The 14028-nt window shown below is 35.7% G+C and overlaps 1 protein-coding gene across 7 annotated transcripts in view; it reads left to right on the forward strand.

Moving 5' to 3' along the window:
- Positions 1–14028, forward strand: part of LOC135216681 (papilin-like) — a 382576-nt gene that overhangs the window by 294375 nt on the left and 74173 nt on the right. For all 7 annotated transcript variants that reach the window (XM_064252077.1, XM_064252084.1, XM_064252080.1 and 4 more), the window contains exons 3-4: positions 8371–8639; positions 10080–10131. In XM_064252077.1, coding sequence (XP_064108147.1) covers positions 8371–8639; positions 10080–10131 — 321 coding nt within the window. The remainder of the gene's footprint in view (positions 1–8370; positions 8640–10079; positions 10132–14028) is intronic.

The following is a 14028-nucleotide window of genomic DNA, read 5'->3' on the forward strand; positions in this document are numbered from 1 at the left end:
AGCACAAACCAGAAGCTTTGTACCTCTTGCTGAATTTTGGGTTCCATTTTGTGGGGGCAATTATACAATATATAAGTACACTTGTGACACATCATAGACAGCTCTCTTCTCTTTTGGTAATGAAAAGGAATTTCCCTGTAAAATTTTTCCCTTGAGCGTCATTCAGATTCTGGTTGATCTCAGACTGGCTTCCATTTAAAATATCTATCTATAAACATATATGTATATATATATATATATATATATATATATATATATATATATATATATGTGTGTGTGTGTGTGTGTGTGTGTGTGTGTGTGTGTGTATCATATATATTGTAAAATCCCAGCCTAGTTAATTTTAGCATTAGCCAAAAACATCATATAGGATGTGTGATTTGAAATAGCCTTCATTCTATTCCATTTCAGATGTTAGTGTTCTGTGCCAATCATTTAGGGCTGTTTAAATATCCACATTGCAGTAATTAGCTTTTTTTGTTATTGTATTTGTGAATTTTAAGACCTTGAAAGAAAAGAAATGTATTGAAGATAAGAAGATTAGCTCTGATTCTTCAGAAACCATCAGTAAAGAGAAGGATTTGGGTCAGTTGGAAAAACAAGGCGTGATCCGACTTCCAGCTTACTCGGGACGCGTGCACGTTTTTCCTCTTAAGCATAAGTTGTAAATATTATATTCCTAACTTAACGCAAAGTGGTCTTCGTAATTAATACTCGTACAAACAACAAGGATTAAATAGAAAGGACACAAATTAAACATTTCATATATTCTCAGTTATAAGCGGAAACACAAAATAATTGAAAAGAAATATAGCCCTAAATTCAGTACATCAAATAAATTACTACGTGTTATAGCCTATTGTCAAATAGCCCATTGTTTCACCAACGAAATTTTAAAAGATACGTTACATTTTATTAGAAATATTTTTTCTGTGCTGTTTAAGATGCACATTGTTCATTTTTTACATTTTCTTTCTAGTAAATAAATTATATAAATATCCCGTCCTAAAATTCCTGTATCTTAACTCAACGCGAAACACCTTTTTCAGATCTTTTTGGGGTCTTCTGCCCCCCCCAACAACAGCAACAACAAAAAAGTAGGTTGCAGGCTTACTCCCCGAGTTACCGAAAATTACATCGGAACTTAAGGAATAAAGTTATTGTGCAATCAGATAAGTTTTACGCGAAACCTTTCTAAACCGTGTTCAAAATTAAAGTGCCAAAGTGCGTAAAAGTTCGGTTGTAAGCCTTGTAAGGGTAATTGCTTAAGCTTATGCAAATTACAATGGTTGCAATACAGAGTGGAAGACCAAATTAATCAGTTTGATTAATTGAATTCACGAAGCACGAGCTACGAAAATATGATCGTTCCCGGAAATCGTAGATAAGTCATATTTTTTCTCATCACAGTACATTTAAACCTGCCCTAACGTTTGTTTTATCATTGTTAATTATACAAACATAATGAGTCATCTAATATTTTCAAGAATTCATGGATGTCTCAGAAAAATACAGAGTCATGTCTGCTCCTCTGCCTTATCATAAGAACCATGATCCAAGAACAGAAACTAATATCAGTTTTATCTCTGTTACAAAATAAACTGCACTTCATGACTGAGTGTGCACAGTTATCAGTTAGTTTATTACCCGTCCTTACTAAGGTCACATGGCTAAAGTACGTCCGTCTTCAGGCAGTGTGCAGCGCCAGCTATCAAAACAGACGTCTGCAGACGACGAGAATTTTCAGTTTCAATATCTTGCACCTGTCATTGATATCGAACATCAAGTAATTTGAAGCTATTCACTTTAGTAATGGATTGAAGTATCTTCGTATTCGTAATTGCTCTATCCGTGTTCATCCACTTCGTTCTTGATTTATTGAACGAAAGGCTGATGATTGACGCTGAAATGTAAAAGGAGGGGTCAAATTAATAGACTATAGAATTTCAACCGTACCTTCGGTTTTATTTAGAGCGTAGGGAGTAGTAAGTGGCTTTTGGGGATTAGCTGATTGCAAATACTAACCCATATACTAACCTATAATGGATTGGGTTCGAGTCTCGGTCTTAGTAGGTGCGCTTTGCGTCTACAGTAAAATTCCCAGGTGTAATCCGGTTCCAAGGTATCACGAATTCTATCTCAGTGGGCTGTTTATGGCTTCACATTGAGGAGTTTAAAGCTTAAAACACAAAATTATATATATATATATATATAATATATATATATATATATATATCTATATATGTGTGTGTGTGTGTGTGTGTGTGTGTGTGTATGAATATACATGCATGTATATGGTTGTTTGTGTATGTGGAAAGGTCTTCATAGTAAACATATTGACGAAGGGGTTTAAAGGGTTAAGTGAGTAAGGGAATGTGCGCATCAGTTGTTGTGGTGAACAGTGTACTGAGACCTTGAAGAAGAGTATGATAGATTTGATGGTAATTTGATGTGCAGGAAATGAAGATGTGTCATGAAGGTAATGTAGTCAGAACATTTCAAGTCTTGTGATCAAAGTGGAGATTAGGTTAATAGCTGGACAGCAAGTGTTATGATCTATTGTTGTTTGAACCTTTTCAAAAAACTGATGAGAAAATTCAGAGGAAAATGTGTAGGTTTATGTTATGAGAGCAGGATGGTAGGTGGAGTGCGAAGAGACTCTTGTATTACATTGCTGACGAATAGTGAAAGGAAGAATAATTAACGGGTGGAAGCATTTGACAGTGTTTACAGAAGGTTGAAGTTTATAATGAATGTTAACTAGGGTAAGGCTATGAGGATGTATGAAGCCCAAGGAAACAAAAAATTAAAGGATATTTTGGGATAAAATTATAGATGAACTTGTTGGTGCATGCGATGTGTGCTGGAACCCGGAGCTGCTGTCTCCCCTACTTTCCCGATCCCCTACCTACCCCGCCCCCACCTGGAGCGGACAAACGTGTGACGGTAGTGGTTACTACACACACACATAGCCTTAAGGTAACGTGCACCGATTTTGGAGGCTGTAATTTGGGGAACTGAGTTATCTAAACTTTCTTACCTTGCTGAATGTTCTCACTCTGGAATTATCTAAAAGTTAAATTTTGGGAGAAATTAAATTGATGTGTCCTTATATGTGTTTATTCTTTGCTAGGGGTTCTTATAAATTTTCCACCTTCTGGGCTCTTGGACTAATAAAACTTATTTCTTTGAAAGGCACTTTGTTGCAATTACGAGTCTATTGGCACGAAGGAAATTTACTGAGTATTGATTATCACGGTCACTGTCTATTTCACACACCACACTTTGCGCTTATTCTCCTTCACTGGATTCTTCTTTCTTGCTTCTCTCTGTGTCTTTCTTCTTCACTCTGTTCTGCTGCTGCGCCACTCTTCTGCTCTGCAGTCGTTCTCCCCCCTTCTCCCCTTTGTCGTTTTCTTTTCTCTTCTGTCTTTCTCTCTCTCTGTCTGGCCTTTTTATTATGATGATATCTTCTTAGCACCGCCTTTGGATTTTTGGATTTTGACTGGGTGTGGCATCTTATGAAAGACTTCTTGTGTCTTAGTGGCTACAGACTTTATACAAAACCGCCTTCCTGTCATTTCTTCTACAGTGATTTGTAGACTCTAAATTAGGAAATGCCTCCTGCTTGATGCCTTGGATTCTTGGGGGTGTATCCCTGGGTCAATCTCGTAGGTCATTCGCTGAGACACATTTTCTGGGGTGTCCCACTATCTGGCTCTGCTTCTTGATTCGTCGAAATCCATAGGTCTACCTTTGGGAATGGGAGGAGCTCTCGAGTTTAACACTTTCCCTCTTTTGAACATGGGATCATAGAATTCCTTTCTAACGTATGCCAGATGGCTCTCTCTGACCTGTCACACGAAGGGAACGCCGATTAATCATGGGAAGTAGGCTGGTGTAGGCGTTAATGAGGTGTGACGATGGGTTTTCGGAGTTCCAACCTCTTGGAGTGGTCTGGGAAATATCGCTGGCCGGTCACTTAATCTTTGGTACTTTGGGTGACAGAGGTTTTCGGCTTGAGGAAAACGATCCTTTTCTTAAACAATTATTTTGTCCTGTTTCCCTCTTTTTTCTTATCCGTGCCATCTCTAAGTTCTTTATAAGTTAATGCCTTTTTGGAATAATTTCCTTAATTCTTTAACGACACTGTAACACATGTTTGTACTAGAAGGGTGAATGTCTCCCCTACCTTCCAGTCCCCATCTACTCCCCAACCAGGGGGGATAAACCGGTTTGCAAAGGTAGGGTGGCTGTGTCATGTCTCCCCTACTGTCATCCCAAGGATGAAAAACAAGATCAGATCCTCTCTGTTAGATAAAAGCTAAACTATAAAATGAGAAATTTAGTATATCGGAAACACTGTTGGAATGGAAGTAGAGATTTGGAATGAGTTGTTTGCAGAAGAATAAAATAATTTACAATTGAAACTATTTTTTGCGATGCTAATGTTGGTGGCAGAGATTTTGGGACTTGACGACTTCAATTTTCAGAACACTGAAAAGTGTCTCTGGCAGAAGGAGGTGAGCCCGGCGGACATTTCTGTGAAGTTGCTGATGTTGCTTGAGTTTTCTGAAAAGGATTTCATTTATAGTTTGGCAATTTTAGTTTGAATGTACTGTAGACGTGTCCTTTATCATTTTTTTTTTTTTGGAGTTAATTCTATATATATATTATATATATAGATAGTATATATATATAGAATAGATAGATAGATAGATAGATAGTAGATAGATAGATAGATAGATAAAAAGACTTCAGGAGATTCAGTGATATAAATATTAACAGGCCAAGTTTATTAACAAAAACTTTTTGCACTCATGAATTAGTGCATCATCAGTCTGTGAAAAGTAAAAGACAGAATAAAATCCATTACTAGCATAAAATTAATTCACAATGCAATTAAAATTTACAAGTTCAGACAGTAAAAAGTAAAAGCATAAAAAGTACATAATACAGTATACAAAAAAGAGACTAACAAAACACCAAACATATATATATATATATATATATATATATCTATATATATATATATAATATATATATATATATATATATATATATATATATATAAGCGAATACCACGGGAAATGATAGTCAGGAATCCAAGCGCTAGCGTCTTTATTCAGACATCGTCAAGGAGCTACTAAAGTACAATCGGAGAGGAAGGCCTCAGGTACAAACAAGATCAGGAATACCAGATGGTTAATTATCAAAAGGGTAAAAATTAAAAGGGATAATCCAGGATTATCGGATATCACACGGTCACAAACTTAAACAGATTCTGACCCTAACCGAAATTACAAAGTATCTTTACAGTCCAAAACATGTAAAAACTGAATATATTAATTTTGTTGCTTATATTTATCTACAACTTTTTTCATTATGAAAGCATCAAGTTTAAATAAACCAAGACTTAAATTTAGAACATTTCTATTATTTGACTTGATAAAACAAGATTCAATGATATATATATATATAATATATATATCTATATATATATATAGATAATATATATTATATATATATATATATATAGTATGTGTGCGTGCTTATAAAATTGGTTTAGGAGGCCGTTTCATGAAGTTTTGATACGCCCTGAATATCTTGGAGTACGTAATAAGGAAGTAGCTTTAATTAAGGACTGCATCTTTGCTTGAAAGAACAGATTAAAACTCTCTACGGCAATTGGTCGCCATATTATGACAACGCGTAAGGTTTCCATCTCTTTTTCTTTGTCTAGATTTGGTGATTTAATTGATATTTCGTAAAATATTATATTTCATTAAGTTCATTTGCCATCTGTAGTTCGTGATAGAATTGATACAAAAAATCAGTATACAGTAGTTCTTAACCTTTTTCAGGCCCGTACCCCCTTGATATCTCGGAGAATGTTCTTGTTCCCCCATCCGATATAAATACAATACAAACATATGAAAATATACAGAAAATATACAGTATCATTGCACTGGCTATCATGTCTCGTGTCCCAGGTTTAAGAATCACTGGTGCAGATAATTATGCCTCAATTTTCTTTAAAAAAAAAAAAAAAAAGAACTATTTAAAATTAATTCCCAAATTGAAGTTTTATATCCTGAGGAGAAAATGCAATCGGATGGATAAATTCGATTCATCACGTTGAAGTTACTTAATTGTTACTGTTATTACAGTTAACGCTACTGTTTTTGCTGCTGTTCAAGAAGACAAATTGTGCTTCCAAAGGATGTCATTCGAACTTTTTTATTTTGTCAGAAGTCACTAATCATTAGGTGTGAAATTGCTGGAAGTTTATTTTTTAAACTTTTTATAATGTTACGCTATTTTTCCCCCAAGCCGCCTCTTATTACATTTTGCTTCTTTCTTTACGAATCTGATGAGGTGCAAGTACTGCAGTGATAGAGATTTTTTTTATATTAATTAAGTTTTTTAATAATTGATTTATTCTTTTTCATGAGAATGTCTAATAAATCGGATACTTGCCGAAACAAGAACAACAAAAAAAGCAACAAATTATTAGTCTTTTAACATAACGCCCATAAACTCCTGTTGCTGAATTTTGATTTTCATCTTATAGAGCCAAATTCCGAAAACATTATTTTCTGCTTATCAACATTGTACGTACATAGCGATTCTTAATGTAAAAATATGACACATCAGGGAGAAAAGTTGTATGGCAAAAGATTCCAAGCACCGAGGAATCTGGTATGACCATTACCATTAAAAACTCAGCGTTTTGTAATCAGATACTTTTTAAGAAATGTAAACGTTAGTAATCTGTACAACTATGCACAGCATTATCAAAAAGTAAATAGTATAAAACTGGAGAATGAAGTCAGAGGGTTTAAGGTTACGTAGCAGCCGAGTCGTCCGCGTATTGTTATTTCAGTCGTTTCTTTCGTTACAGCTTTCTTTTCTTTCTCTTCTCCGGTCTTTTGCCTTGACGTCACAGGTACAGGGTGGCCCACAAAGAAATCAGGAAATTGGCTACAGTTTATTCGGTAATTTGGTAACAACACTAATTATTGGTAAGAAAAAAAAACAGGAAATTTTGGTAGTTTATTTGGTAAAAAAAAAAAATACTCGTCGTTAAAAATAAAGTAAAATAAAAACACACACACAAAAGAAAAACAGGAAATTTGGTACAGTTAAATGGTACAGAAAACAGTCGTTGTTAAAATAGGACAAAAACTTGCGAACTGCATGCAGCATCCTGGAATGAAAGAAGGAATTCAAAAATTTATATGTTAGTTCATTTTTTTTAGTTCAGTGATAAAGTAAAATACATGGTAAAATACAAGTGTAAAATATATAATGTTGATCTGATATTTGTGTGTGTGTGTGTGTGTGTGTGTGTGTGCGGCACCATGTAGTTGAGAAATGCCTTTAGCACACAGCGCGCATTTTACGATCTAAGAGTGCAGGATGCAGAATGGAATTTTAACTTCCTGCTTAGTGAGGTCCAATAACAAAAAATCTTAACTTGCCTTCCCATCTTTCGTTGCAACAACTGCAGAGAGACACAAGAAATATGCGCCGTAGCAACCCTAACAGTACTCAGCAACAAACAGCTATTTACGGCGTTCCTAATTCTCATGGTCCCCAGACGCCTTTGTGTGAATGATTTTGTTTATTATGCCGTTGGAACCTAATCCTTTCGTCTCGTCCTATAACAAATGTCTGAGCTATGCTAACTATGCATTTTTATTCGTGTTGACTTTTCAAAAGTTCTGTGAATAACCAATTTACGCCATTCATATGCTGTGATGACTGTATACCCTGATTATTTTAGAGTTTGAGACTCGACCTATGAAAAATCTTTGAGGATTTGGGCCTGATTTCATGAAAAGTAAATATCCAACTTTTTTTATTTTAACTAGTTAATAATACCATAAGAAAACAAGCAAATTTTCGTCTAATCGATGTTGAACTTGTAAATCGTAGCTCAGATATTAAACTCTGACAATGGAGGTGGCTGAAGTGCATTTACTGCTAAAACGAATTTAACCAATTTCTGTGACAGTTTGTACTTCGCAAAATGGGATCCTAGTTATTAACAAAATACCATAGAAATCCTCATTATAAATGATTAATCAGAAGCCGGGTGCTGTAAAGTCACTAATGTTTACTTAATTAATATCTTTACTCTCTTTATTGTGTGAAAACTAACAATGCGAATTTGTCGATGTTTTGGAAGACATAATACCAGTAGATTGGAAAATTACGGAGATTAGAACTAAGAGGCAACTCCAGAGGCTTATGTAATTTTAGCAAAAGTAATCTAAACTAGACACGACCATTATTACTAAATATTTAATAATAGTAATTCAGCATAACATTCCTAATCGATTCCCATTTTCTTCTCCTCCTCAGGTGGAATGCCGCGGCGACCATTCCCAGCGACATCACCACCGCCATCGGCACCGCCACGGTGCCCAAAGAATTCCCATCTCGCAGAGCTTCTATGACAGTTTCAGCGGCCACAGCTTGGTTCCTACCGACCGAACCAAGAGACAGTGGGACCCTTACGAAGAGAATGAAGTGGAAAGAGGTCCTTGGGGCCCTTGGAGCGCCATCTCTCCTTGCTCGAGGTCCTGCGGTGGAGGAGTCGCTTATAGATCGAGGGACTGTCGGGGGACCAGGTACGTACTACGTCTCCAGATTGGTGCTACCGCCTTCACTTTGCTACTTATATAATGCATGCGCGCGCGCACTCACACACACATATATAGTATATATATATATATATATATATATATATATATGATATATCTATATATATATTATATATATATATATATATATATCTATATATATATATATATATAATATATATATATATTATATATATTATATTCTTATATTTTAATATATATACATATATTATATATCATATATATATATTTTTATATATATATATATATATATATAATATATATAATGTATTGTATGTATATATACAAATATACAATGTATATGTATATATATAAATTAGTGTTGGCGCTCATGCGTTGTTTTGTTTAGTATAGTTCATCAGTTTTTGTATTAGAGACGGAATTTTTAGTTTCTACTCCTTTAATCTTTTCTTATAACAAAGTTCTGAGCTGAAACAACTGTGCATTTTTACGGATAATTTTCTCGGTTCAGACAAAGGTCTGAACTGAGAAAACTACTTATGTCGTTTTACTCATGATATTGACTTGTAAGTTTCCGTGGTAGCGCATCATTGGCGATCTAGTTACAAGTTTCTATTTAACTTCACATGTTATCCAATCCTTCTCACAAAGGCCTTAGACGTAAAAGTAAAACCAAGACTTCTGCAATAAAATATAGACCTGACCTAGGCCAAGGGAGCGCACCAATAAAGAAAATAAGTATCAAGTTGTTTCTTAATTTTCACTTACTCGGGGAGTAAGCTTACAAACTACTTTGTTGTTGTTCTTGTTGGTGGGGGCGAGGTGTAGGAAAGGTCGATGGAAGAGCCTAGAAAGGCCTGAAAAAGGTGTTTCGCCTATTATTTATTTATTAGAATGAAAATATAAAAAGTAAATACTGTGCATGTTGAACAGTACAGAAAAATGATTTCCAATAAAATATAGCATATTTATTTTAATTTTCGTTAGTGAAACAAGGCTCCCTTTGACCGTAGAATTTAGCAAGTTTAACTTATTTGGTGTACTGAATTTAGGCTATGTTTCTGTTCAATTATTTTGTGCTTCCACTCATAACTGAGAGTATATGAACGTGTTTAATATTTGTCCTTTTTATTTGAGCCTTGTTGTTAGTATAAGTAGTACTAAGTATGAGCATTAATTACGGAGACCACTTCACGTTAAGTTAGGAATATAATCTATACAACTTATGCATGAGGGGAAAATCTTGCACGTTTCCTGGCTATGCTGGACGTCTGATGACGCCATTTTTATTACCTCGAAAACTGGGATGAAGAGCTTAAATAACACGAGCCTCTTTCTTTTGCATTTCTTTCATTGTGCTAGAGGAGCTATTGCATTGCCCGTGATAATTAATGTTACTTATTCGTCTATTAACGAAAATTAATATTAGATCAATTTACTTTTCAGCCCGGATGCCTGCAGTGGGAAATCCAAGAAATATGAGTCTTGCAATGTGAACGTGAGTACTCTAGCTGTTTTATGTATAATTCATTAGCTGGTTTCCATTGTGTGTTCATGATTGCTTTCCCTTAGTTTTTGCTTTCCAGTAGCTCTATAATGAGAGAGAGAGAGAGAGAGAGAGAGAGAGAGAGAGAGAGAGAGAGAGAGAGAGAGAGAGAGGGAATTTCACTTCCCTAGAGCTTTAGTAAGCAAGTAACAAGGTTCCACACAAAGGAAAAGCTGAATTTTGCCGTCAATATTTTTTTTTTACAAAATATAAAGCTGTTTATTAATAAAATTCATAGTTATAACTTATGTCTACTATTATGTTTATCTAGCTCAAAAAGCTAAACATAATATTATGTTTATCTATCTCAAAAACCTAAGTTCCTCGTTGGACGAGTGGTTTTCGCGCTTGGCTACCAATCCGGTGGTCCGAAGTTCGATTCTCGGCTTGGCCAACGCGGAATCAGACGAATTTCTTTCTGGTGATAGAAATTCATTTCTCGATATAATGGGGTTCGGATCTCACAAAAAGCTGTAGGTCCCGTTGCTAGGTGACCAATTGGTTCCTAGCCACGTAAAAATATCTAATCCCTTGGGCCAGCCCTAGGAGAGCTATTAATCAGCTCAGTGGCCTGGTAAAACTAAGATATACTTAATTTTATCTCAAACGCCTGGTTCGCTTCGGAATATTTTTCTGCTTCTTGAGAAATGGATAGAAATCGCTTATCAGAAGAGTGGCCTTTTCCGGTGTTCACGTCCTTTGCATAGAAATAGCGGAAAGACAAGAAACCACCTATCTATAATATTTTTTTTTCACTTTTTCATTACTCTCCAAAAAGTACTGATAGGAAATTGAAGAGACAACCATCAACCCCACAGACAGTCACGATAGCTTCAGTATGAGAAAGCTGGGTTTGTTTGGGCATAGGGTCTAGTCTAGATCGATTGATTTATAGCACACTGATGCCACAACAGCATAGGTCACCGACACTTCGTTGAGTCTTCAGGCGAAAGTATGTGTTGTTTGTGCATGTTGTGCCTGCAAGCAGGCTCTGCGTTCACTTAAGTAATCTGAGTAGCAAATTCTCCTCGCGATCAAAGGTCAAGAATGTCCTCTGTTCATTCATCCTTCAGATTCATTTAATTTTGCCGGAAGAGAACTGTTCTTCATTCATGTTTATTTCACTTACAACAGCATCATTTTTTTACAATAATTTCCACGCTTCCATATTTCTCTGGAGGTATATTCCCATAATTTTCTAGTTATTTGAAGCAAAGAAATAAGGGCAGTGATTGACGGGACCGTCTGATGTTTCATTAAAAACGAAAGGAAAATAGAAAAAGTGTGTTTTGTCAGGGTAGAAGATACAGCCGTGGATGAAAGGATACACCACTGTTTTTCATAGCCATCCTCACCCCCCGTCCTCTCTCTCTCTCTCTCTCTCTCTCTCTCTCTCTCTCTCTCTCTCTCTCTCTCCTTCGTTCGTTGCCATCAACATGAAAGGAGTTTCAGATATAGGCTTTTTCAGTCTGGGCATCATGCTGTATCATTACAGTAACTTTCAACTGTCTTTCAGTTTTTGTGATATTTATAAATATTTGGTCGCCATTAATAGTTCCCCGTTTAGTTACAATTATCGTATCCTGATTTCTTGTTTTATCTTATCCACTGCTAATACCCAATAAGAATTATTGCAACATTTTGCTATAAAAAGACATATCAGTGGTGCCCTTTATGTGAATGCTAAGTGTGACTGTTCAGTTGTGATATGTTACGTTTTCCCAAGTGCTTTGTAAATATGTTATTGTGGATTAAATCATCTTATATTTAATGTTAAGAAATTCACGGTTCACTTGATTGCTATTGTTCATGCTGCATGAATAAAAACAGGTGCATAGAAGTAATATCTGTTCTACACGAAATATTTATTTCGGAAATCTTCATCCCCACAGCTATGGCTAAACTTAAATATAAGTTTTCTGGAAACGGAATATAAAATTAAGGCTAAAGTCAAGTAATGGAACTTATGAGGGCATTCTGCGCTGAAAATTTAGAGAAAAGGTTTCAGAAATGTAACAGGAGGAAACATCCGCTGTTGTACTGTGAAATGATTGTTAGGAAGGGGTGGCGAGTAAGACGGAAGAAAAAGAATATGAACGGAGGTACAATAAAAAGAATGAAAGGGGTTACAGCTAGTGGCTTAAGGGACGCTGCAAAAAGTCTTAAGTAATGCTTCAGTACACCGGGCACTACCCCCTACGGGTATAAGTTTTCTGATCCTCAAGAAAGTGACCCTTATATATCGAGGAAAACTGCTGCACGCACAGAAGGTCGTTAATTACGCCTTTTCACTTTTAGTCGTAGATAGAATAGGGATGAAGCAGGAATTGCTGACTCAACAGTCTCCCAAGTTGATTCTGTAGGAGAGAGGTTGGGAAACCAAAGAAAAAGTAGTAGCAAGGTCAAAGGCAAGGAAGATTTGCTTTGAATTATTCATGGAGTCAATAATAATAATAATAATAATAATAATAATAATAATAATAATAATAATAATAATAATAATAATAATAATAACAGCTGAAGAGAAGGGAGCTTTATCGTATCGGGTGGAAAACTAACGTATCGCGTGAGATATAATAAAAATAAAAAACTTTAGCCGTTGCAAGGAAATACTGACGAGATCCAAACTGCATTGTCTGTACCGTTCCATTGTAAAATAAAAACGTTCACACACAAACGTAGAGGCAGCCCATAAAAGCAAGTTGAGGTGTGAGCGGAGTAGTAAAGTCATTATCAAAATAATACCATCTCATATTGCTGTCTTTGTCTTCGCCAATATCAAAAGTTGAACAAACATAGAACTGATCTCATGGAATGCCCTCTTATGAAAAAAGGTGGGAAGGATATCTCCGCAGAGACTTTATTGAGACCTTTGTAGCAGGGTTTGTGTCGTCTCGGTACAGCGTCCAGTCATTATTTACTGCTGTAGTTTTCTTTAGTAGTATGACACGGTTACCATCGAAGAATATCTGTCATCTCAGTATTTAAGATGAAGTTACCCTTCAACAACTATCATGTATATCTTTTCAACAAGATGTGGGCTTTGAATTTTAGCATATATGGCTGAATCTCGAATGTATCTATCACTGTCGAGAAACAACCGAGTATATCTAATGTGCTGTGGTTTCTTGCCAGAAAACACCGTTGCCGTGGAATCTTTAGCTGTGTACTCATTTCATTGCCTCATTCTTGTATGCTTCAGCCTTGAAAGTTTTCCTGTAAAAACATAATAGCAGCTTTTATAATTAGTTACCCTTTCTTGATCACTAATAAGTATCTGTGGACTGTTCATTTCGATTATATTGTCCCTCAGCTGTAATACATCTTGTGCACTACTTTATTTAGTCAAGATTTTTTGAAAGCAGAAACTTAAAACTTATCACTTTCGTAACTAAAACACAATATTAACTTGTCAAAATCAGTTTGACCAGACCCTGTCTTTAAAGTCAACAATGACACGCTCTTCATTTTCGAACATGTGGGCACAATTGTTTGACTCACTACCGCAAGCCATATTTTACAAGTTTCAGTAGAGAAAAATGAAGTTAGTCTGTCATATCTATATAAAACTTTGGGGTCACGGGGCTACAAATAGTCAACTTGATTATTTTGCGTTCAGTAAGAGAGCATCACGGAGGCCTCTGCGTGTTTTTGTTTTTACGCAAACAAGCACGCTTGCGTACGTCCACATTATTTGACTTTGCCAGTTCGTAGATAACTCACAAATACATCAGTTAAGACTCCAGCTGCTATCCTCATCAGCAGCGTAGAAGAAAATTATAATTCCTGCCGTTAATATTATGATTCACGTTTCTTAATAAGATGATTGCCCTTATTAGTAATTGGAAA

The sequence above is a fragment of the Macrobrachium nipponense genome, chromosome 6 (assembly GCF_015104395.2).
Source record: "Macrobrachium nipponense isolate FS-2020 chromosome 6, ASM1510439v2, whole genome shotgun sequence".
NCBI lineage: Eukaryota > Metazoa > Arthropoda > Malacostraca > Decapoda > Palaemonidae > Macrobrachium > Macrobrachium nipponense.